We start from the raw sequence: 25,973 nt of genomic DNA on the forward strand, positions 1-25,973 counted from the left end.
AGAACCCAGGGGCTCTGTCTCACTCACTCCAGTGTTCCTCTCAGTGGGGGGAGCTTTGGCCTGCTGTGGAGAGATGCCGTCTGACCCTGGTGTTTCCTCTACCGCCAGCCAGGCCGCTTTCTTGAAAAAGTAGGTCTCTTCCTCCCGAGACCTTCCAATCAGTCTTATAAGTTTTATTTTGGTTGGGGTTTATTTAAATGCAGGAACTTTTAATTAGTTTACATGAATGCTGTGCTGTCTTACTCTAGGAATACATAGGAAGACACTCACAGGGGCTAGAGCAGCTTAATCTAGCTGTATCTAGTGATTTTCTTCCCTTGCCTTCTCCTTTAAATAATTGCAGATGGTACCATCAGTCAAGGTGGCAGAGCACACTGCTTTATTGCCATGTAGAATTGTTTAGTTAACTGTGATTTTTAAAAAAATGGCTCAACTTTTCATTAGAAAGCAGATTGTCAAAGAGATTGGAAAATAGACCCATCATGATAGGAAACCAGGTTCCGGTCCAGAAGGGAGCATGTTAACTTAAGAGCAGGATGTGATTTCAGTGAGTCATTGTTTTCCTAAAATAGGCCGTCTTCTCCGGTGTTTTTTTGAGAGAGAGACCTTCCTCTACATCTGTACCGCCTTAGATTAACATTTTCCTGGGGGAGATTCTACTTGGAATCCCCCAAACAGGATGGTACAACCCAGCAGCGGAACTGTCAGGGCACAGGGCTAGATACCGAAACCCTTCTGCCGGGACTCCTTGAAAACATCAGTGTCAAGAAATCAGCAGACCTGTTCTGATGCTTGTAATTGAAGAATTATCAGGCTACATACTTTACTTCCCATTGTGGTGTGATGCAAATCCCACTTTACTGTTAACAGCACTGTTTTCTCAGCCCCAAAGCTGGTGGTATCTGCTTTACTACTGGAGATCATCTTAGAAGCAGCTTTGCACATGTCCTGGCCGAGTCTGGCCCCATGAGCTCCCTGTGCGGTGCACCCCCCCACCTTGAGCTGGCACAGTGGTGGCCACACGAGCACCCCGAGAGGAAGGTGGGAAGGATCACCTGTGAGAACGGCCCCAGGCGTCCATCACTCCACACGACTCCTCTGTGCTTTGTAGCTCCTTTTATACCTTTGATAGCAGCTAGTGAACTTGGATAGGTCATGGGCACCTCAATTTCAACTCTTGCTCTCCTATCACAGACCCTTTCCAGACCTCCCTTCCCCCCATTTCATTAAGGTGCACAGCTGTTAATTCACTTTCTCAAGCCAGAAACTGGGGAGTCATCTGTTATCTCTCACCTTTCTCTTCCTCCAAATCACCAAGTCCTAGTGGTGCTTCTGAAGCAGATCTTGAATTCTTCTGGCTGCCCTTCCACATCCGTCTCCCAAGTCCAGTGACATCGTCATTTGCCTGAGTCACTGCAAAGGCCTTTGAACGGTTGCCCTGCTTCCACTTTCCCTCCATTCTGCTCACCATGTTGGACCCAGGGGAGCTTTAACAATGCTTGTCATATCATTTCACTCCCTTGCTCAAAGCTGTCAGTGACCTCCTCCCGCACTGGGATGGATCCCATGTGCCCAGCATGGCCCACAGAGGGGACTGTGCGATCTGGGCTCCGGGCCTGGCTGGAGATCCCGCAGCATTGTTGCCAGCATGTTGAAGTAACTTGTGAGATGCTTTGCCCTTTCACTTTTGACTTCCTCAGCAGATTGCAGTGACTGATTTTCCAAGTCACGTTCCATGCAGTGGAATGCTCCCGGGGGACTTTACACTGGGGAGATCCTGGACGTTTGATTTTACAGTAGGGATTCTGTAGGCTGGGTCTCTACTTCTGAGGCTCCCTCCTGGATGGCAGTGATCTGATTCAGACATGCAAGTCCTTTCATCAATTCCCACAGGTGTGGGACTCAAAATTCCACAGACTCCCAAGTTTAAGGCATGACTGCAGGCTATCTGCTAGTAATCACAGGGATGTCATTAAAAGTTACTGGAAAAAAAACAACAACAGGGTAATGGTGCGATTTCAAGGATTGGATATGATGCGATGGCCACTGTCTCTAACTTACAAGATGCCTTCCTCCCTCAGAAGAGGCAAAACCCACCTGCATCTAAAGTGGAAGCCCACCAAGGTCAGTCACAGGGTTCTCAACCTCCTAAATAGGGTTCAATGGGTCATCTTCAAAACTACTTCCCATATAAAATAAATGGCAAAGTGCAACTTACTTAAATTTAATGAGAATTTAATACGTAATACTATGTACTGTTTGCTAATGCTGAACTTTTCTATTTTCATGAACTTTCAATAATTCATAAAGTTGTACATAATCTTAAGAATAAATCTCAAGATTAAGGTTATCTTGAATAAATTTCATCTAGATAAAACCACAAAAAAAAATGTGATTGATGTTAAATTGCAGTCCATCCTCCATGCAGGTTCTGCACTGGGGGATTCAACCAACCATGGATAGAAAATATTTGGGAAAAAAAATGCCAGAAAGTTCCGAAAAGCAAAAGTTGAATTTGCCACATACCAGCCTATTCACATAGCATTTACATTGTATTAGGTATTACAAGTAATCTAGAGATGATTTAAAGTGTATGGGAGGATGTGCCGTAGCTTATATGCAAATACTATGCCATTTTATAGAAGGGACTTGGGTACATGGGGGAGGCGGGGTCCTGGAACCCACCGCCTGCGGATCCCGAGGGACGACTGTACTGCAGGTTGGAGTTTCTGGATGACTGCCTCATCCTCCACTAGGAGTCTGGCTGCCTCGCCACGCACGCAGCGGTGTGTTCCAGGCTCCCATGGATCGTGGACTTACACAGGCCCTTGGATTTCCCGTAGAATTTGGAAACAGTACCCTAAGAGTGCTCTGTCATCACCGTCTTGAATTTGTGACAGTTTTTAATTGCTAGGAATCTAGATGTTTAATTGTCAATCACTGTTAGCTCGGCTTTCTCATTATTAGTTTAGGGGCTTCCCTGGTGGCGCAGTGGTTGAGAGTCCGCCTGCTGATGCAGGGGACACGGGTTCGTGCCCCGGTCTGGGAGGATCCCACATGCCGCGGAGCGGCTGGGCCCGTGAGCCATGGCCGCTGAGCCTGCGCGGCTGAAGCCTGTGCTCCGCAACGGGAGAGGCCACGGCAGTGAGAGGCCCACGTCGTACCGCAAAAAAAAAAAAAAAAAAATCTTGCTTATCATTATTAGTTTAGCACCATTTGGTTGGTTGTTTACCTTGAAGAGGGAAGTGGTGCCTATTTACACCAGGGATGTGTTTTGGCTAACAAGTTTCCAACAACTGGACTTTAAAACATGCGTGAGATTTAAACGAGTCATTCATGCCCCTTTCCTGAAGCAGACGTGCACCTCTCCCGCATTTGCTTCTGCAGTGATTCTTCACAGTTAACCACTGCGTATGTTTTGCTGGGAAGGGGAGAGTGTGTGGGGCGGGCCCACACCCATCCACGGGCAGTGATTTTAGAGGGATTTAGAAGTGTTTGTCCTATTTAGGGCTTGAGAAAGCGGCGAGGTAAGGCAGGGAAACACAGGTTAGGCTGTTGCAGAAATCCGCATGAACCAGACGAGGGCCTACTGGTAGTGGAGATGAAGCGGGAGGATGTGCTGGGAGATGTTTAGGAAGAGGGGTTGGTAGGTCTTGGGGGACAATTTGATACAGGGGATGGGGAGAGGGGAGACATCGAGGAAAACCCCCAAACCTCTGGCTTGGGCACCATTAGCAAGAGGAACAGGCTTAGATCATTCATCAAATACTTACTGAACCCCTGGTGGGGGAGGTGGACAGAAATGATGAACTCTGAAAAGAAAAGGTGGAATGGAAGAAGGGTTATTTTAAAGGTGTAGAAGTAGGTGAAAGGGCCCCTAATTTTGACTAAGGGGATCAGACAAGTTTTCTCAGCAGAGAGAGTGTGTGATGCAGGCCACGACGAGAAGCCCCGGGCATAAGTGCGCGTTGACTTGTTCTGTACCACGTGCAGCGGGACAGGAGTAACGGCTGCACTGAGGAATGGGGAGGCTGGAAGCAGGAAGACGTGCGGGGTGAGGCCTCGGTGAGGGCGGGGAGGACAGACGGGCTCTGGGTATGGGTGCAGCGTTGATTTCACTTGGAGGTGGGGGGTGGGATCTAGAGTCGGGGCAGGAGGAGAATAATCAGGCCCTGGTGAGGGCGGCGGGGGGAAGCGGAGGTGAAGGAGACCAGGGCTGCCTTAGGAAGCAGCCTCACCGTGGTCAGCGGGGTCTCTGTGGCGCCTGCAGATGGGCCACAGGCAGAATCAGCAAGGCCGATTTCGTCTTCAGCGCTCCAGGGCCTCTTGTTCTGTGCCCTTTGCCCAAACCGTCCTCATCAACCGTTCAGGTTGGTAAACAGGCTTAAGGTTCAGCAAACAAGGCGGCCTTCAAATTAAAGATCAAATATGTATCACTTTGTTCGTGGCAGACCCCACTTCAGCAGCCCGAGTTCGTTGTCTGATGGGGTTCTTCTCCTCCCCCGACCCCAAGCTGACCCTTTGGAGACTCCAGAGAACACCTGGCATGCCACCGGGTAAATATTGGATCGCAGCCCAGTTTACTGCCTGCCTTTTGCAGAGAATTTGGATTTTGGCAGCGGTCGGGGCCTGCAGTGAAGCACAGATGATGGGCTTGGAGCCTTCGCCAGCGGGTCTGTAGCGTCCTCTTTGGAGTGATCTGCTCGCCTCTGCTCCTCCTCTGGCTCACCGGCTGTCAGCCGCAGGCCCCCGTGACCCTGCATCGCGGTGCTGCAGAGGCACACTCGTTTCAGGCGCCCTCCTGCCCTAGTTCTGCTCGAGGCTTGCTCCCACCTTGTTTTGTGGCCTCTGCTCTCTAATCAGAGATGCAGCCCCTTGTAATGCTGTCTGTACTACAGCACGTCCCCCGCTCTCTGTCACCTTACGCTGCTTTGTCTTCCTTCACAGCACTTCACTCCTTGACACGCTACATATGTATTTGTCTCTCGTCTGCCTCCTTTTCCTGGAATGTACGTTCCGTCAGAGCCAGAACTTTGTGTTGTTCATTATTCCATCCCCGCTGCCCGGACAGTGCCTAGCACATCGAGGTGAATCAGTACCTGATGAGATGGACCAGTCAGTTCATCCGTCTGTATATGCACAGCAGTTGAGCAGTGCCTGGCCTGTGGTAGGTGCCCGCTAAGTGTTTGATGGAATGAATTGGTGAGTGAGTGACTCTGTGTGTGATTGGCTCGTCCCCAACACTTAGGTGCCCAGCAGGTGTCTGTGGAATAAATGAATGGAAGTGAGAGCTTGCCCGTCTCTTTCTGAAGCTGGCCCTCTGGGTGGGGTGAGCCCCAGTCTCTGTATCTGAGGAAGGCCCAGGCGTGCAGCCTTGGGCGCACGTTAGTTGTGGCTACTGTTTGCATTTGACGCTTCCGCCAGTCCCTCACTGTCTCTCAGTATGTGTGCCGTCAGCCAGGCGCTGTAATTAACTTGCTGTAATTTAGCTTAGGGATGAATTTTTCATTTTAAAAATGCCATAAACAACTGGTGCTTGTGATATGTTGGTGGTTAATGAAGCTCATGCCTAAGAGAACATGAGGACGGTGCTCCGCGTCTGGGAGAGAAGGGCCGCTCCCGGCCACAGGAGAGTGAGGAAGGCAGGGGAGTTCTGGCGGACCTGTGGCTCTGCATGCCCGAAGCGTTCCCCAGCGTGTAGGCAGAGCCCTGGGGTGCGTGTGGGTCCTGTTTACCCAAAGGCTTGGGGGAAATAACATTTAAAGAATATTAAAACAAATATGGTTGGTTGTTGGAGGAGAATTCAACATAGCTTCGTGGTTACAAGCAGGGCTCTGGAACCAGACTGGGTGCGTTTGAATCTGTCCCACCACTTATTTGCTTCGTGGTCCTGGGTGAGTTACATAACCTCTCAAAACCCCATTTCTCGCCTCTAAGATGGGAGCCTGGGACGCAGTGAGAGCCACAGCAGGCTCTTATCACAGTGCCATGCCTGTTACGAGTAAACAGCAGGGGATAATGCTATATAAGATCGCTTGACATTTAAAATAAGACACAATTAAAATTTTATTCTTGCAGTGGCTTTGCCCCAGACTTGGCCTCCAGGAATGAATGTCCCCTCTCCATATTTGAGATGGAAAAGTTAGAGAAGCGCTGCCTGAAAAAAAAGTCCAAAACAGTGCATACAATTGGCTGGTGTGCATGTCTTCATGAATTTCCCCCCAACCTCGCCTTAGTCTTGAGCTGCCACAGAGTTGAGCTGTCAATAACAAAGGGATAAATTAGTGACTCTTGCTTTCAGTACCTGCTGTCTTAAAGTACCTAATTGAATAGCACATGAAATCGAGAGAACCTGCAGGTTTGGATAAAGAATTGCTATTTAAGGAATGACCACACCTAGAAGAGCTTGTAAATTTTCTCGTTCATTACTTCCTTTCCTTCTCATAGGAGCTTATTATTCATCAAGGTAGAAAGACTGTCAGGGTGTTTCAGTGACTTCTCCTGGGAATGGGATTGAAACACTTACCAGCCCTTCCTGCCTTGAGGTCTTCTCCATCCAGTGTTTTTCGAAGGCAAGTCACTTTCCATGGGATTAAACTGACATTTTTTTCTAATGAAATGAAACAAAGTAGAAAATTTCCGAGTGTGTTGCACATAATAAGCTTACATACCATGGCATAAAACTTCGGTTTTAGTTTGTGCTGTTAATTGTATTTCTTTCCGTGCATCTTAACCGTTTCAAAGCAGTGTTTTGTACCTTCTTACGGGAATTTCACTTAACTTCGTTTCTGTTTAGTCATCTCCTTTGTCCTTTCCGTGGTTGAGTTTGCTTCAGGTCAACGAGTGAAAACAGATTACTGTGCTTGAAGTTGCTGATCGCTGTGAATTTAACTCTAACTTGTCTGGGTTACATAACGAGATCATCAAAGGCTTTTTTGCCCACCCGTCTTCAGTGGGAGGAACTGATGGTTGAGCCGCACCTGCAGAGCTTGGTGGAATTGCAAGGCAGGTCCCGGAAAGCCAATATTTCCCCAAGGCTGGGAGAGCCTCTTCACTGCTGGTTCTTGGAAGAAGCGTGCGGGGACTAGTCTGCCCTCGCGTGACCTTCTTTGTTCTCTGAGACCAGCAGGAGAGGCCTGGGAAATGTGACAGTAGCTTGAACAGAAAAGGGAGGGAATTGGCTTAGTGGAACGAACAGAATTGAGGCTCCTGCAGAGTTTTCCGCTCCTGAGCTCTGTGTGTGTTGGGGGTCAGGGAGGCGCACGTGGAGGGAGTGGGGCTCCTTGGACAGGCCGCTGAAGCCTGAACAGCGGCAGCGCTTCAGATGCCAGGTCCTGGGCCAGGCGCTTTTCTTTTGCAATCTCATGTAACCCTCACCTTGTGTCATAGTGGCCTGACAAAATCCTGTCCTGGTTAAGTCTAACATCCCCCGGCTCCATCCCCTGCACCTGCACCTGCGCGTTGGTGCCAGCCCCCAGCCGCCTTGCTCTAAGCTCTGAGGCCTCTGACTGCAGGCTGGTGGTCACCCGTCGTGCTCCGATGCATCCATCCCGCTTGCCCGCTGTTTCAGAGCTTCTCTCTCTTCAGACTCCAGCATCTCCTCCCTCTTCCTGCCTCCCAAGCTGATGACCTTCTTCCCATTTCACCGAGAACCAGCAATAGCCCTGCGAGAACTTGCACAGACTCCCACCGTCACCTTGGGCCCATCCGGGGCCAGCCCAGCTGGTGCTCCAGCTCCCCTGGGCCGCTCGCCAGCACTTCTTTTTCCTTCCTTCTCCTGATCCATCTTCCCCTGTGACACAAACATTCTATAAGTGCCTTAAAAAAACAAACAAGTAGAACAAAACTCTTGTCCTTATATCCCCTTCTGATTCTGACCCTATTTTCATAGTGACGATGAGGATGACGTTGCTGATGGATGACGATACTTACATAGTAAATACTACGGGCCAGGCATTCTTCTCATATACCAGTTCCTTAAGGGATTATTCTCCCCATTTTTCAGATGAGAAATGTGAGGCACGGAAAGATTAGGGAACTTGCCCGAGGTCACAGGGCTGATAAACGGCAGGACTGGGATTGCAGTGCAGACACTCAGCCCCCGGGTCCTGCCTTGAGAAGCGTTGGTGACTCGTGGTCTCCGTTCTCTAGCCTGCTCCCTCCCTCCCTGCGACCCCTCAGATCCGGGCCCCCTCCCCACCTCGCCACCCCACCAAAACTCTCCCCTCAGGTCACCGATTACCTATACGTGACCAAGCCTGATGAGCGGCTCCTTCTTCCTGGAACACTTTCTGCACTTGCCTTCCAAGACATCTTACGCTTTCAGTTTTCTTCCTTTCATACCCTTTTAGTCTCTTACTTGTTGCTCTTCAACTCTGCAAGTCCTAAACCTCAGAGCGCACTGGCCCTTCTCTGTCTGCGCTCGCTCCCCAGCCTGGCGGCTTGCAGTGCTGACAGCTGCCACGCTCCTGTCCCCAGCCCAGCTCTCTCCCCAAGCACAGCCTCATGCATCCAGCTGCCTGCTCAGTGTCTCCACTGGGGACAGCTAATTGCGTCTCAGACTTGACGCATCCCATTGTTCCCACACCCCTACGTGGCGCCGCCATTCCTGCACTTCCTTGGGCCATAGAGCCTTTCATCATTTCATGTTTTCACACTCCAGTTCCAATCTGCTGGTGAATCTTGTTGGCTGTCCCCTCAAAGTACCCGACCACTTTTCCCCACATCTGCCCCTCCCTGGGACCAAGCCACCGCGTACCTCCTGAATAATTCACTCATGTCCTCACCGAGCTCCTGGCCTCAGCCCTTGCCCCCTGCAGTCAGTCGTCCAGCACACGTGTGCTTTTCCTTAGCACACGCAGAGCCCCCCGGTGGCCCCCGTCTCGCACAGGTCACTTCCTCACCTCCTTTGAGCCTCTGGTCCGGTGTCACTTTCCCATGAAGCCTTCCTTGATTGATTTCTCTAATTTTGCAGCCTCTGTTCCCCCAACCTTTATTTTCTCTAAAACACGTAGCATCATCTGACACATATTCTGTTCATTTGTTGGTTGTCTGTCTCCCACATTCCCTGTAAACTACCCAGCATGTCTCCCGACATACAGTTGATGCTCAAAAAATATTTAAACGCTAGGTAGTTTTATCCCTGTTTTACAGACAGAGTAATTGAAGGTCTAAGGGCCACAGACCCCAGAAGTGCCAGGATGGGGATTAACACCCAGACGTGAGCTTAATTGCTCTGTCTGCTATTTTTCTTGTGAAAAAAGGACAATAATAGGTAAGGTAAAGAGTTACCATGAGGAGGAAATGAATACTGCACAGGAAAGCACTTTGCAGGAACGTTACTTATCCGATTTACTGAGAACCCTAGCTCTTTATGTCTGTGTTATTCAGCAACCCACCCCAAAGTTCTTTTGTGTTCTCGGGTTTTTATTTAGGAGTAGCTGATACTGCCACCGAATTACATAGTTTCTTCTTCCTTCACCCTCGGTGAGAGAAGTATGTACACGTGTTTGTGCCTGTCAGCTTCCGTCTGTGGCTCTGACCCTCCCCACAGGCCGGCCGGTCGGGAGCTCCCCGACCTCTGAGGCCGGTCGGCAGCGGGACGCTGGAGCCAGCGTGCGTGGCTGTCACTGCTCACGTCTGTGTTCCCGGGAAGGCGCTTGTGTTATCAGCTGGTGCCTAGCGGGTGTCGGGAGCCCCATCCCGGTCAGTTCTCCTGGCGGCCTGCCCAACCCCTGTCCCCGTCTCTGCGGCAGACAGAAGTGAGGTGATCACGGCCCATTACGGCTAAACCCCAGGGACGTACAGTGAAGTGAGCACACTCCATGAGCCACAGAGCTGCTGTTCTCGGCACGCAATTTAGGTTTCCCTGAACTCAGGGCAGCTTCCCTGGGCTCACGGCGTAGAGCATGGAGTGGTGCAGCCCTCCTGATGCCTCATGTTTATAATGACACAGCCAAGAGAAGAGCTGGTGGAGATCTGCCCCACATACACCCTTCTTACGTGTTGTTTATTCATTTGTGTTCCTGATTTTGCAGTAGGAGAAAAACGCAGCCATTTTCTCAGTGAGCATCTTACACCGCCTTTTCTGGAGACAGGAGAGCTGCAGGGCTTTGAAAAGGTGGACAGCGTGGAGGATGGGCGGGCAGTCTCTGGCCTCCATCCCTGGGAGCGGCCCTCCAGGTGGGCCGCCACCTGGGCCGGGTGTCTGTCCTTGCATTGACTGTGGGGCGGGGAGCGGGTGCAGCCGACACAGTCTGCAGCCACTTAACGGGCGGCCCTGCAACAGCCTGGGACATCCTGGGGGCCTTCCTACCGAGCAGCCTGGCCCACATGAGAGTTCAAGCAACCTGCAGTGCGTCTTTAAGCCCAGGACAGCTTCTGGGAGTCGGAGCAAGTAAGGAACAGGCTTTATCCGCTGCCAAGTGAGACAAGCACCTGGAGGGCCTGTGCTTCTGCTCACATACCCTCCCTCCTCGTGTCCTCAGCCTCCAGAGTTGACGGGCAGGAACCCGCCGTGGACTCTTGACCCTGTGTCCCGTGACTCCATGGGATGGCCCGGCTACCGGGAGGCAGCTGGGTTGGATGGGAGGCAGACAGAGCTGGGTCTGAATCCCAGATGCACTCTGACTTACTACCTGGGCCCTTCCCTTCTCTGAGCCTCAGTTCCCTTGTCTGAAGAATGGGATAAAAGCCGCAGTGCGGTTTGCGTGTTTGTAGAGGGCTTTAGTGCGGTAGCCTGACAGGTAGTGCGCAGTGCGGTTTGCGTGTTTGTAGAGGGCTTTAGTGTGGTAGCCTGACAGGTAGTGAGCCTTCGGGATGTGATAGCTACTGTTCCTAATTGTGGGCTGACCTGGAGGCACTGTCACTGTGGGGTCATGCAGAGAGGATGGGTGCACTTTGGAATTAGGTCTGAGTTCAGATCCTCAGTGCATTCATTCACTCAATATTTAATGAGTGATTGTTTTGGATTTTATACTAGGGTTGAGACTGTGCTGGTTTCCTAATGGTCTTTGATGTTGGGCAAGTCACCATACTTTTCTTTTTTTATTTTTTCATAAATTTATTTATTTTATTTATTTATTTTTGGCTGTGTTGGGTCTTTGTTGCTGCGTGCGGGCTTTCTCTAGTTGCGGCGAGCGGGGGCTACTCTTGTTGCAGTGCGCGGGCTTCTTATTGCGGTACCTTCTCTTGTTGTGGCGCACGGGCTCTAGGCATGTGGGCTTCAGTAGTTGTGGCATGCGGGCTCAGTAGTTGTGGCTCACGGGCTCTGGAGCACAGGCTCAGTAGTTGTGGTGCACGAGCTTCATTGCTCCGTGGCGTGTGGAGTCTTTCCGGAGCAGGGATCAAACCTGTGTCGCCTGCATTGGCAGGTGGATTCTTAACCACTACACCACCAGGGAGGTCCCCATACTTTTCTGAATCTCATCTTCTTCACGTAAAATGGGAGTGAGAATACCAATCTTGTGTTGAGAATGAAATGAGCATTTCTAAGTGGTAGCTAGCTGGTTTATTATCTTCTGCTATAACCTTTTCTCCTCTCCTGTAGAATTTTCTGCTGTAACTCTGTGCTTAGTACATAAGACTGGAGGACTGCTTGTCCTCCAGCTTTGGTGTTCGATCCAGAGATGCTTGCTGAGCACCTGTTATGTGAGAGGCGTCCTGCCAGCCCAGGGCAATATTATTCCTAGCAAGACACATTTGCTCCCAGAGGAGTGCTTAGTCCAGTGGGGACATCAGGGGCCCAGCCAGTTAGGCGGCGGCCACCGGTCAGTGCTGCAATAAAGGCATAAACCGAGTGCCGAGACGGCACTGTGGAGGGAGTGCTGAAGGCCAGGCACAGGGGTGACCAAGGACGAGCGTCTATACCAGGAGGATGCTGGTGCATGGGGGAGGGCACGCGGCAGAGGTCCTGCACGGGCACGGGCATGGGATGTGAGCGTGTGGGGTGGGCACTCAGGCGTGTTGGTAGCCGTGGGTCATGTGAGGTATGATGAGGCTGGAGAGATCTACTAGGGCGGGGCTGTGGGGGCCCCGGCGTCCTCACCGCTGTGAGTTGAGGCTGTGATGTGGGAGGCTTATCAGGGGGCTGGACCTGGTGCTTTTATTGCATGGGGCAGGCACAGCACTGCCCAGTTGAAGTGTCATGTGAGCCACTCGTGGAATTTGAAGCTTTTGAGTCACCCACATTAAGACAGTGAAGAAAAACCAGGGGAAATTAATTTAATAATACGTTTTATCGAACCCAGTATATCCAAAATGGTATCATTTCTCGTAATTAGTATGGAAGATTTTAATGAGACAGTTTATATTCTCTCTTTTGGTACGGAGTCTTCAAACTCCGGTGTGTATGTCACACTACAGCTCAGCTTGGCCCACAGCCACATTTCCAGCGCTAGTAGCCGCACGTGACGAGTGGCTGCCATACTGGGCAGTGCAGCATCAGCCTGTCGGGATCCGGGAGCTGGGGGTGGTCGCTGTGATTCTGAACCTTCCCTCAATTGCCCAAACCAACCTTCTTCTCCCATCAAGCCTCTGGGAAAACCTGCCCAGCAGCAGACTGGTAACCGGTGGTTTTCAGCAGGGAAGAGAGAGAAACGGGGGGGGGGGGTTCCATCACCCAGGGGTTATATGGTTCAAAACCAGAAAAAGGGCAGCATTCCCTGGTACCTCTCTCCGTACGTGCGTCTGCACTGGAAAAACCTCCCTGGAAAGGGAGTTACTCTGTACCATTTACTGAGCATCTGGTTTGGCCTGTTAATCAATACCTCAGATAATACTTCAGTCTTTCTCTCCCGATGACTCTACAAAGCAGGTTTTCTTATCCCATTTTACAGAGGAGGGAAGTCAGGACATGAGAGATGAAGTACATTGCCCGGGGTTGTATAACTAGACATGGCAGAGCTGAGGCTCAAACCTGCTTTCAAACCCACGTTCTTACCTCTGCTCCTGGCTGTTTCCCTAATAGGTTCTAAGGCTGTCATGTACATTATGATTTCTAAGTAGGAAGAAATATACATAAGGATTTTAATAGGCGTGTGTGTGCACAGTATATGTATATATATGTATATAGAAAAAAGACTGGAAGGCTGAGCCAAAAAATCATAAAATGATTCTGTCTGAAATGATGTTTCCCCTTCCTCTCTGGCCCCCCCCCCCCCGCCCACCTGCCCACGCACCCTGGGGACTGGTTGGAACATTCCAGTGCTGACCAGTTGCCATGGGCTTGTTGGTGGGGGAGGGGCACTGGTGGAACTCAAGTGTTTGTGAAGTTTCCGATCCCTTGGTTAGGGGAGCCAGAGGCAGGGGGTGGCCAGGTGGCAGTCGCGGTCGGGTTGTGAAGCTGGAACTCGGCTAGTGGCTTCTCTGTCCTGCCTGGGCTGCTTGCTGGGAAAGAGCCAGACTGCACCTTACAAGCTTCATCTCTGATTTCCTCTCTGCAAGGGGCTAGTGAGCAAGGACGTGGCCCCAGAGTGGGTAAAGGGCCGGGAAGGTGCGTGGGGAAGGCACTGGAGGATGCTGACTCTTCAGGCTCCGGGGTCAGGCTGATGTGTGTTTGACTTTGACTCTGACACCCCTAGTTCTGTGACAGCGGCAAGGCTTTGGACTCCTCATTTGCAAAACTGGAGTAATCATTTTAGCTGGGGTTCCTTCACTGGAAGGTACAGAGACCCACTGGAGCCAGCTCAAGTTCAAAGAGATGTCTAGCCTAAGAGTCAGAAACAGGTCAGCATAACTCAACTCAGGAGCCTGTATAGAGCTGGGCCTTGCCGGGGCTGTGCTGGAAAGGTAAGAGCAGAGTCCCCAGTGTCCAGCTCTCAGAGCGCTCCCCTCGCCTCCCGTCTCCTCTCCCCAGCTTGGCTTCCTCTGTTGTCTTCCGCACGTGGCATCGGATGGCCCCCATCTGCAGGATTTTCCAGCTTGTGTGCCTTCATGTTTCTTGGTTTAGATGTCTGAGATAGAGGCTGATTGGCCCACTCCACTGAAGTTCCTCTGGTCAGTTCTCCAAGCCGCCGGATCCAATGGCCGCTGCCTTACCTTCACTTTGTCTCGGCGGCGTTTGGAAGCCGTGCTCTCTTCTTCACTCTTGGTCCCTGGGTCCACACTTCTGTTCTCTCTTCACTTGCGTCTTCTCCACAGGCTCCTTTGCTTGCCCTTCCCCTCCTGTTCTCTGACTGTCACATGCTCGGGGCTCGGGCCTGGCCCTCATCTCCATCTACCTTGTCCTTGGTGAGCTCACCTCATCCGTGGCTGATGACTTCCAAATATAGATCTTCAGCTCAGACCGAGCTCTTGACTCATGTCCTCAACCGCCTCCTTGATATTGCCATGGTGATGTCTAATAGGCATCCTCACACATGGATAGATGTGAACAGAGCACTTAATGTCCTTTCTCAAATCCATCGCCCCTTCCTGCCATTCTCCCTTCACCTCATAAGGCCGGATCACCATGCAGCCAGGTACCCAAGCTCCAGACCTTAGGTCCACCCGTTATTCTCTTTCCCTCACGCGCCATGTCTCATCTGCCATTAGGTACCCCCCAAATAAAAGCCCACTCCATCCTCCTGTCCATCACCACGGGCCCTCCCTGCCCTGCTCTAAGGGCCTCCCTTTTCATTCCCCTGTACCCCAGTCTCCACAGACCGGCCAGAGGAGCTTTTTGAAACTTGCACCTCCCCACGTGAAGCCCTTCAGGGCCTCGTGCTGCTTTCGGAGTGGAACCCGACTCCTCATGGTGGCCCGCCAGCCTAAGGATGGCCTGGCCTCTGCGCCCTCTGCACTTCCCCTCCTGTCACCCTTCTGGTTCCTTCCGCTCCCTCTGCCTGCGGCTCTTCCCCAGCCTGTGTCCTGCTGGGCCCTTTTCCCTCGCCTCAGCTCATCTCAGAGGTGTTTTCCCTCCATCGTCACCACTCTCTCTTCAGCCCCAGGGAAAGTGCGGGGCTGCGGTTTGAGGCCCACAGCTCAGGTGAGTGAGATCAGGGAGGCCACCCACTGGAGCCTGACCAAGACCCCAGACTTCAGGCTGGCGTGTTTGTCCTTCAAATCCTGACCAGACCGGCACTGTCCCCAGTGACGAGGCCTTTTTTTAAGCCTTGGAGAACTTCTGAATGCATCTCACAGGTGTCAAGAGCTGGTTGTCACGGGGGCTGCTGCCTATGCTTGTCCACCACACCTCTGCGGGAGGATGCAGCCAGCAGCCGAAGGAGCGGGCCTGGGGCCCTTGTTAACTCTGGGCCTCTGGGGCTACCTGCCTGTGGCCAGTCCTCTGCGGGGGCGGGGGGGGGGGTGCCTTGTGAGGGTCCTGTGGGAGAATCCTGTGAAGGGTCCTGTGGAAGAGTCCAGCGAGGGGTCCTGTGAGGGGCCCTGTGGGGGGCTGGGTGACGGGCCACAGCGGGGTCCTCCTCTTTTCACAGGCCATTAGGTCCACAGGGAAATGGCTACAAATCAGGGTGCTGCCAATGGCCTCTTTTTAGACAATCTTGTGCAGCTGTGTCAGGGAGAGAACAGACCATGGCTCGTAGCTTTGGACAAGGGATGCCATCCACTGCTCTGTTAGATACTCTTTACAGACCAGCTGACTGTGCGCAAGACGTTTTTCCTCTTGCCCCTTGGTGTCCTCATCTCTGAGCGGGGTAACGAGCCTGCCCGTCTCCCCGCAGGCTGTCTGTTGGGTGGGCTTCGGGAGCGTCAGCTCACGTGGTCCGGTGCCTTCTCCGTGCCAGGTGCCGTGTTACCGGAATTCTTGTCTCCTCCTCACCACGGCCCTGCGGGCGGGGCACTGCTATTACGCCACCCCGGGGGGCGGCTGAGGCCGGTGAGCTCCGTGAGCTCTGACCAGGGCCCCGGAGCGGGCAAGCGGTGGGGAGGGAGGAAGCGGCTGCGTCCGGCTGGCCGGCCCGTCCTGCCAGGGGTGGGCGGGCCAAGCACCATGAGGAGTGTTTTCTTTTCAAACCCTCAGTCACTCCTTCCGAGAGAGAAATTGTCCTCATTGTTCACATGATGACATTGAGGCCTCCTGAAGCCCAAAGCCGTTCAGCCCGGAAGTTGTATGTCCTTAGTTTGAACCCAGGCCTGCCTGCAAGTTCTCTGAAAGATTTGAAAAGGAGAATTTGTAAAGCTGGGGGTTCCTACACCTGTCAGGTCTTAAGGAAGTTAAGAGTGGCTATTTTCAAAAGCCTGATAGAAGGCGTAAATTTGCCTAAATGGGGCTCTCCAGAACTTTAATATTTGCTTTTGGCTGGCATCATGTCATTCCAGGGCAATAATTGCAGCCCTCTTGCACTAGGAGAAACTCCACCTGATTATGGAGAATAGGAAAAAAATTCCAGCGTCCAATCGGGGATGAGAGGAGTGGTGAGATTAGGATCCCTCTACCGACAGGGAGATTCGCACAAGACTTTTCCCGCCTCGGAACCCACATTCCACGTCCTGCCTGCCACTTGACACGTTCACTTAGGTGTAAATGTCATCTTCCTCATCAGGGTGGTGACAGGCCACCCACTGTCCTGGGGCAAAACTGGGTACACAGTATCATGATACAAAAGTCTCTCTCTTAGAGGAATATTGGTGTACACTGCTCGTCTGCCGCAGAGAGCGCCTCTCTACCAGTCCCCCAGGATGTTTTATGAAGGACATTTGTCTTTTTCATTTCCCTGCCCAGTAGCCAAACCCCCCCCCCCTTCACTGTGTTTAGAAACACTCCCCCTGCTTATAGAGGTTGGACGGCTAGGCTGCGGGTATATTGGGTCTCAGCTGGGCTGGTCACATGCACCTGGTGACACAGAAGCCAGGGCCCTGGAGAATTCGTCCTGAAGGCAGTGACAGCAGCTCCGTCTGGTTTCCAGGGGCAGTAGTGGTGGCCTCAGTGCCCCCTGCTCCAGCGACAGTGTCCAGGTGATGATACAGCCTGAGGCCTCCTCCAGGCTCGTGGTGTGAGTGGGGCTCAGGTGACGGCTGCACAGCTCCTTGCCCTGCTCATTTCCTGAGCCAGGTCCTCTTCTCTGGGGATCCTATGAGGTGCCAAAGGCCTCTGTGTAAACTCCATCTCAACTTGAATCAGCCGAAGTCTGTTTCCGTTGCGTAAAGCTCAGAATTGGACTCGTATGGAGCTGTTGCTCTATAGTTACCCACGGCCTTCGATTCATCCCCCAGGCCCCTGACAGCACCGCTTCACCGCCTGAGCACCTCCACGGGGCACAGAATTTACGCGATCCTAGGTTGAGTGGGTGGCTGGACCGAAGGCTCAGCTGGTCTCTCTTTATCGTCTGTCTGACCCAGCTCTCGACTCTGCTTGCAACCTAGGGTGCACCCCTAGTCCGTGGGCTCTGTGAGCACAGCCCCGCGTGTTCCACCTCTTCCTCCCCGCCTCGAGCAGATCCTGGCACATAGGAGGTGCTCAGGAAGGTTTGGGTGGATGGGTAAAGGATCAAATGGAGATCAGAAAAGTCGGTGCCTCCGGGCTCTCTTCGGCCCCAGTGAGGCTGCTGCAACCTGCGATCGGGCCCTGGGCTCGGGCAGGAAGGGAGCCACGGTCCTGGGATCTGCAGGCTGCCGGCGGTTCAGCGCTGGAGGTTAGCCGGGGAGATGGTAGGATTTAGAACAGTGAAGTAGATAGGTGGAGCCTTGGAAGGGAGAAGGGTGCCCCCCTTTCCGCTGAGTGGAGGCGGCATAGTTAGTGCGTCCCAGTCCCTTCGTGTCATGAAAGCAGTCTTGTTCATCTGGTGCCCAGCGCCTGGCCAGCTGCCCCTGGAGCTGAGAGGCCCTGTCTCAGTGTGCCGGTCACCTGTGCACACAGCACACCTGCAGAAGCGCTGACGGTGATAGAGCCCCAGGAGCATCCTGCTTAGCTCTACCACCCACCACTCAGAGGGGCTACAAGACCTCTCCTGTCCTTAATCCTTGGGCTGCTGAGTTGCAGATACTCTTCCTGGTTTAGCGTTTGCCTTTGCCTTTGCGATTCCTTTTCCTTTCACTCCGTTCATTCTTGATCATGGTTCTCTTTACAGGAGATTCTGCACCTTGACCGGAGGAGCGTGACCCTTCCTTCAAATCCCTCTCCGGACGCACCCTCCTAGCATCCCCTAGGAAAGATGCGGCAGCTCAAGGGGAAGCCCAAGAAGGAGACGTCCAAGGATAAGAAGGAGCGAAAGCAGGCCATGCAGGAGGCCCGGCAGCAGATCACCACGGTGGTGCTGCCCACGCTGGCTGTGGTTGTGCTGCTGATCGTGGTGTTCGTGTACGTAGCCACGCGCCCCGCCATCACCGAGTGAGGGACCTCCCCCCCAGAGCGAAGGCATGGGAGGGGAGAGCAGAAGAAGAATGGCTTTCATCCGCAGAGATTTTCGTGATGCTGAGCTCTGAGCCAGAGGACCCCGTCTTCTCTGGTCTGTGACTTGATTAAAGTTTCTCCACTTTTCTTGGGAGGGAATAGGGAACGCTTTATCAGTGAATGTGCCACACACCTTATGGTCCACTTCATGTGCCTTTCAGACTTCAAAGCCGTGTGTGTGTGTGTGTGTGTGTGTGTGTGTGTGTGTGCGCGCGCGTGTGTGTGTGTTTCTCGCCTACAATCGATATGTAGCTCCACCTGGTGAGAGGAGGAATCTCTGGGTCATGGATCAGTTGGAATCAGTGCTCACCCCATCCCCTTTGCTTTGAACGTGACTCTTTGCTACACGTGTTCATGATTTCCAAAGGGACTGTATTTCTTCTCTGTGCTTCATGTGATTTGAAATATGTCGACTCAAAAGTGAAATATTTATTTTTTGAATAAAGGAGATAATAGCCTTAAACTGGATGTTTATCTTGTTTTGCCAGGAGGTGGCCTTGCTCTCCCGGGAGCACAGGAAGGTGCTGTCCGTGCGGGTCCCCTGGCTGGGAAGTATGTCCCTCTCACCTAAAGTCCTCTGGGCTTTCTCCATCTCCCCCTTCACTCCCTGCTGTGAATCACTTCCGGTAACATTGTGTTTTTTGACTGGCTCATTTTAAGTTTGAGAGACTCTTGAGAGAGCCAGAAAGGATGCATGAATTGGTCCGTTTCAGCAAAAATAAGAGTTCTAATTGGAATGAGACCACAACGGCTTTTAGCGAACAGCAGCAGCACAGACGTGGTCCTGGAGGTAAAGGTCAGGCTTGGTTCAGTTCCTGCAGGGGTACAAATTGTCAACAGTCCAGCTGAGTTTGGGATGCAAATTGGCTGTGCTGGAAGGGTTGCTTCATTGTATTTTAGGGCATGGTTAGCCGTCCTGGTGGCTGGTGGAGTGGGCCCCTTTTGGAAGTCAGATGCATGGTAACTGCTCTGAGGGTGTCTGCTCCTCTGTCATTGCTGATTAGGGGGAGATCTGTGGGGAGAAAAGTGCTTGTCTAATCTCGGTGGCTGCATGACTCGCTCACTGATTGCACAGGCGTGTTCTGGGGGCATGGAGCGTCTTGGAGTGAGTCTCTAAGAAGACGAAGCAGCTGCTGGAAGGAAGGGCTCCAGCTGAAGCTCGGATGCTGGGCTGGGCAGGGCCGACGGAGCTCTGCGGGCCTCCGAGGGAGACCCTGTGCTGCCCCACGTTCACTCCAGTGCCTGTGGCCCTGGAAAGAGATTCGCTGAAACATTTATCAAATGCAGAGGCTGCTAGCGTCAAGTTCCTCTTAGGTTTCCGTTTTCCTCCCCCTTTTGGTTCTCTGAGGAGCCTTAGTGCTTGCTGGTCCGAGAAAGCCTGGAGCCTGCTGCCCCCAGGATGGCTCATTGGGATGAAGGAGGGGGCGGGGCTTCTGCACCATCCCCGCCCTCCCGATGGCCACTTAGCCACGAAATGCAGAGCTCCGCCCCCTCCCTCCCCAAGGACAGCCTGTGTGAGGACAGCCTGTCCGCTCCAGAAGGAAGAGCCCAGGCTGTGCTGGGTCCTGGCCTCATCTGTGTTCAGTTTCCAGCCTACCCCTCAGAGCTGTGGATTTCCCAAACTCCCGGAGCTCAGTTTCCCCATCTGTAATAGGCAGTCCAGGCACTTTCAGGGAAGTGGGCCTCTAGGGGAAACAAGGCTTTTAGAGCCAGCCTGACTTTTTATGCAGGTTTTGCTGCCAGAGCCCCTCTCAGTCCACTTCCTCCTGTGAAAATGGAGGCTCTCTTGCCTCGTAGGATTGTTGGGAGGAATCAATTGAAATAATACATTTGTGATGCCAAGTCTAACACCTGGGATGTAGTAGTTACTCTGTAGTAATTTCTAGCATTTGACATGTATTCATGTAATCAGGTAACGTATATATGCAGTTTTCCACGTATTAACTCATTTATTTCTCATATAGCCCTAGGAGTAGGTACTGTTAGCGCTCAATGTTACTGCTGAGGAAACTGAGGTGGGCCAAAGGACTTGTTGATGTCATACAGCTAGTCAGCGGAGGAACCCAGGTTTGTTTATTTTAATGCTTTTGTTATGGGAAGTTTCGCACATACACAAAAGTAGAACAGTAATACAATATACCTCACGTACACCTCAACCAGCTTCAGCAAACCGCCACACATGGCCACTCCTGCTCCCCCATCTCCACTGCCCCTCACACCCAGACACCTTCCTGGGCACACGCACACCGGATTATTCTGCAACAGAACAGGAGATGGGATTTAAACCCGGGCAGTCTGGCTCCAGAGTCCATGGTCTTCATTATGAAGACCTGTTACCTCTTAATAAACACTAATTTCCCCCTCTCCACTCTCCCAGCCTAAAGTAAGCTTTCCTGCCCAGGTGTGTGAACAGCCCTCACTTGCCCACAGCTGCCGTGAACAACCTTAGATGCCATCTTTGGACCAACAGGCCATAGTTTAGCTTTACCCACTGAGTGTCTGACACCCTGCTCAATCTCTCACCCTGTAGCAATCAAGGAGAAATACCTGTTTCGTGGGCTCCTTAGAAAAGCATCTCAGTATTCGTGCTTAGGACATTTCGGGTGTGATGTGAAAAGAGCCTGAGGTTTGGGAAGCAAAGACACGTGTGAATCCTCACGCCACCACTTTCTAACCAGATGACCTCAGTCAGGTCCCGTGACCTGAGCTGTAGTTGCCCCACATCTGTCAGGTAAGGTTCATTTTAACTATGTAGAGGATGTTGGGAGGATAAATGGAAATAAAAAAGGGGTGTGACATTGTTCCTAGGACATTGTAGATGCTCAATAAATAGCCATTCTCTGTTTGTCAGTGCGTTCAAACCTCACAGGACATGCATGAAGGAAGGCCAGCCTCCCAGGGTGTCACTTGCCAGACTGACACAAGACCTCACACTGGATGACAGATCCTGAGGTGCTTCTGGCCCTTATTTTCTCCCACTGTTTTTCTCTTTGTTGTCCATCGGGAAGCCTGGTGGAGTTGCACTGGATTTTCAGGTGAAGGCAATTACCAGGCAGGCTTGGTGAAAGCAGGCTGAAGATGGACTTCTGAAAGTTAACAGAACTTTGATGTGAGCCCCCTCCTGGCAGGAACGAGGTGCCAATTTACTGTGGACTTGCTGGGTGGAATTGAACAATTCTCAGGGTAAATGGTACTCTCATGTGGAGGCACTGGGTGATGATTTGAGACACCAGCTTCCAAACTGTGCTCAGTTATTCAATGGCTTCAAGGCAAAACCGAGTGATTTATTAGGAGTTTCACAGGTCATGCTGGGGTTCTGCAGCAGGATCTGGGGCTCTTGGCTTTCGGGGTCCTCATGTCAAAGCCTAACATTTCTCGAAGAGCAAATTCCAAAAGAGGAATCAGATTAGAAACAGGAATAGAAACCATTGTCATTGGTTTGAAAGGCGTCACTTGTTGTCTTTTAAGAAAATCATACCAAGATGTATTTGTGTATCTGCTGGTTCTAAAACCACCAGCTTTAATTCCTTCTCAGTCGGTCTTTCCTTCCTGCATCCTTCATGAGGTAACAGGAAGGAAACCTGTAGCCAGACTCATCTGTAAATTGGAGATGGTTTTTAACACCTGCCTCAGGTTTGTTTAGGAAGATTAAAGAGATGATTGTCTTTCCCTTTTCCCCCAAAGGATCTTACATCATTATTTACTTGCTAGAGGTAGAAAAAGAAGGAAGTCAATTATGGCTCTTGGATTTCGTTTTGGAAGGCTGCCTTCACATATATGTGTGTGTGTATGTATTTGTGTGTGTGCATATACATGAATATATTTATCTTTTATAGCTCCGTGTTGAAAATGCCCCACGCGTGCTCTGTCACCGGAAGATGTCTGCCTTACTTTGAATGCAATTTCTTTTTCGGGAACCACCTTTAATTCTGTGTTCTCTACAACAGCGGTCCCCAACCTTTTTGGCACCGGGACTGATTTCGTGGAAGACAATTTTTCCGTGGACTGGGGGTTGGGGGATGGTTCAGGCGGTAATGGGAGCAATGGGGAGTGGCTGTAAATGATGAAGCTTCGCTCGCTCACTGCTCACCTCCTGCTGTGTGGCCTGGTTCCTAACAGGCCGCGGACCGGTAGTGGTCTGAGGCCCTGGGGTTGGAGACCCCTGCTCGACAATATTTGTCATGGACTTGCTTAAGCATTAAAAATCAGATACAGAATCTTTGGATCAAGGAGATAGATGAGTACCTTCCTCAACCCTTCCAGAACATCTGTACTAGGATTGGGTAGGGGCTTGCACATCCTCGGAGGTCTGTCCCACCTGCCCCTGTGCTTCAGAGATCAGGGAAGAGCAGTTGTGCACGTATGTTCTGCCTCACCCACTGCATCAGGCTTAATTTTTCCTTATGAGTCTATGTCGTGCAGTAGCCAGGCTGTCCTCTTCTGTTCTGAGTATTTTCTCATTACTCTACAAGGCAAAGGTTTCTGACTTCAGAGTATGTCAGTTGGGTCATCTGTATTATCCCCCCGCCTGCCAGTTCTGTGGAAAGGAGCCAGTCTTTTCGAAAAGCTTTTAATCACTTGAGCTGTTGAGTAATAACTTCGGGAAGGTAGACCAGAGTGAGCTTTGGGTGCTCAGTGATGCCACGGTTCAGGGTCTCTCTCCTTCTTTTGTTCACTTCCTAATCATTGCGTGAAGGTTGTCTCTCTGAACCCTCCCAGGAAGGAAACTTCTCCAACCTGTGACTGTTTCTTTTCCAACTGAAACAAAGCACAGCTGGCCACACGGATCACAGCCACTCTTTCAGAAAGCACAGTGAACTCTTTGGGATAAGGCCCAACTCCCAAGGCATCAACTCGTTTGGATTGCAATAAATTAAGAAAGCCCACGATGAACTCCTCCTGCAAGGCCCTCCACCTGGAGTTACTTCTGCCTCTTACTGCATTACTGGTTCATTGAAAGTCTTCTATTTAGTTCATCCACCCACATTCTCCAGAGACATTGTAATTCCCTGCCTCACACAGTCCTCCCAGGTTGGGTTTTAAAAGATGTAGCAATATCTACAAAAGATATATTTAAAGCAAAAGTATACTAAAGATTGAAAATTTAAAAGATGGAAAAAATATATGTCAGGCAGATTGAACAAAAGCCATGGCAGCAATTTTAACATGAGCAAAACAATTATAAGATGAATATGCCATAAGGGGCAAAGGATGTCATATATTAGTAGTAACAAATGATATTTTGTCGTGGATATGTATGTTGCTAACAATATAGCCTCAAAATATATAAAGCAAGTGACTATCACCAGACTAGAAAGTTTTAGTTGAAGATTTTAAGATATACCGTGCAGAAATGGATAGATCAAAAGCTGAAAAGAGCAGAGATATAGATTTGAATTGTAAAATTAATGAACTTGATCTAGTAGATAAATATAGATCTTTTCACTCAAGAGAGAATAAAGATTTTTTTAAGAGCACACATGGTACAGAAATAAAAACTAGCTTAAACATTTTCAAATTTGATGAAAAATATAAATCCATAGATTCAAGATGTATAACAATTTCAAGTAAGATTAAACACAAAGAAAATGACACTTAGGCACCTCAAGGGCAAATTGCTGAAAACCAAAACTAAATTGTACTGGGGTAGAAATCAGAGAGGCCTCAAACTTCTCTCTTTTAGCATTTGGCACTAGAAAAGCCATGCTGACAAAATTCTCAGAAGGAAAAAGCCCAACCCCAAACCTTTTTTTGTAATTTTCCTTTGTATATTGTTCATTTAACAAATATTTATAGTGCAACTATGTGCCAGCTATTGTTCTTGGCATCGGAGATACACCAGTGAGCAAAACAGACACACGTTCCTGCCTGTGTAGTGTATACTCTAGTGAGGGAAAAGACTGCCACTTATGTTTGAGTGTAATACATCGATGTTTATAAACATGGGAAAATTAAGGACTGTATTTCTTATGAGCATTTTATGAAAAAACTGCAAGAGGATAAGCTCCAAACAAGCGGTAAATGAGAAATCACAGCAAAGGAATTTGCTGTAGGATGAAGACGGGATCCACAGTGGAAGTTACAGTTACAAAAGTTGGAAGTAAGAGAAGGTAAGAGGTGGCATAAGTATTCTGATTTCTTACTCTTTTATTATTAGCAGTAAAAAAGTTCATAATATACTTTTTCAATTTATTTATTTTTGTCTGCATTGTTTCTTCGTTGCTGCACGTGGGCTTTCTCTAGTTGCAGCAAGCGGGGTGTGCATGCTTCTCATTGCAGTGGCTTCTCTTGTCGTGGAACACAGGCTCTAGGCGTGCGGCTTTCAGTAGTTGCAGCACGCGGGCTCAGTAGTTGTGGCACGCGGGCTCTAGAGCGCAGGGTCAGTAGTTGTGGCTCACGGGCTTAGTTGCTCTGCGGCATGTGGCATCTTCCCAGATCAGGGCTCGAACCTGTGTCCCCTGCATTGGCAGGCGGATTCTTAACCACTGCGCCACCAGGAAAACCCAGTAATATACTTTAAAGTATAAAGGTAAGTACTGAAAGAATAAATAGAAATAATCAGCTAATTTAGCGGAGAGGAGAGCATGAGGAAGTAAAAGCATACTATTATTTTATTTTTTATATATGGTGTCAGTAGATAGAAGCTAAGAAATAGAGGGTTCATCAATAAGATAACCGCTGAAAGGTAAGACAACGTAAAAATTTTTTGAATGATCAGAACACATACATGAGCAAAGGAAACAAGCCATATATTGGAGGTTATTTTAAAGCATCAATGGAAATAGTTCGTGTAATGTAAAACACGATGACAGAAGCAAGACCAAACAGCCATCCTATCTGTAAATGTAAACGGTCCAGATATACTTAAAGAAAAAGGCTCCAATTGGATTATAAGGAAAACCCAAGTATATGCTATATAAAAAAAGATACACCTTGAAGTGATTCAGAACAGTTGAAAGTAAAAGGATGGGCAAAATGTATGTCAGTGATACATGTGGAAAATAACAATACCATTAAAGGAGTGCTGAGAGGAACATTCACAGCTTTAAATACTTATATCTGTAAACATGAAAAAATGACACTGTCAGAGAAGAAGGAAGCAGTGTTCACAGCCTCACTGTTAAAGTTGAATGGGAACAAAATATAAGAGGGAGAAAGGACACATGATGATAAAGTATATAATTCATGATGAAGATCTAAAAATTATGGATATGTATAAAAATTTTTTTTTTCAACAAAAATTACAGGAACTACAAAGAGCAATAGAAGCATATCAGTAAATGGAGACTTTAGTTCACCATTTTCAGCCCATGACAGAGCAAGTAAGTAAAAGATAAGGGTTTATAAGACCTAAACGACATAATAAAATAGACCTGACTCATATATATCAAATTCTGTCCTAAAGATAGAGGCTATGTCTTTTCAAGTTCCAGAAATATTTACAAAAATTGTTACTTATGTTTGTCTACTTCCTGTAAATGATGAGCTCTGTGAGATGAAAAGGGAAATTGTCTGTCTTGTTAACCCTTTATCCCAGGAAGTAACAGAGGTGACCAATAAATATTTTTGAGTAAGGGAAAGAACAATGCACAAAAGAAAAACATAAATGATCAATAAGCTCATGGGGGAAAAAAAGCACAACTTT

The 25,973-nt window shown here is 50.0% G+C and overlaps 1 protein-coding gene and 1 long non-coding RNA gene across 3 annotated transcripts in view; both read left to right on the top strand.

The window, feature by feature from the left end:
* LOC101323398 (uncharacterized) overlaps positions 1 to 18,083 on the top strand; it is an 84,985-nt gene extending 66,902 nt beyond the window's left edge. The window contains exon 4 of the mRNA XM_033861641.2: positions 18,006 to 18,083. Within this exon, the coding sequence (XP_033717532.2) occupies positions 18,006 to 18,074 (69 nt within the window). The 3' untranslated portion in view covers positions 18,075 to 18,083. The remainder of the gene's footprint in view (positions 1 to 18,005) is intronic.
* Positions 18,084 to 18,264: 181 nt separating this feature from the next.
* Positions 18,265 to 25,973, top strand: part of LOC141279328 (uncharacterized) — a 44,358-nt gene continuing 36,649 nt past the window's right edge. Inside the window, exons 1-3 of one of the 2 annotated variants that reach the window (XR_012333369.1) lie at positions 18,265 to 20,395; positions 20,859 to 21,059; positions 21,180 to 24,438. This is a non-coding gene — a long non-coding RNA (uncharacterized lncRNA). Of the gene's footprint in view, positions 20,396 to 20,858; positions 24,439 to 25,575; positions 25,651 to 25,973 lie in introns of both variants that reach the window. The other variant, XR_012333370.1, reaches the window with a different exon arrangement.

This window comes from Tursiops truncatus, chromosome 8, assembly GCF_011762595.2.
Source record: "Tursiops truncatus isolate mTurTru1 chromosome 8, mTurTru1.mat.Y, whole genome shotgun sequence".
NCBI lineage: Eukaryota > Metazoa > Chordata > Mammalia > Artiodactyla > Delphinidae > Tursiops > Tursiops truncatus.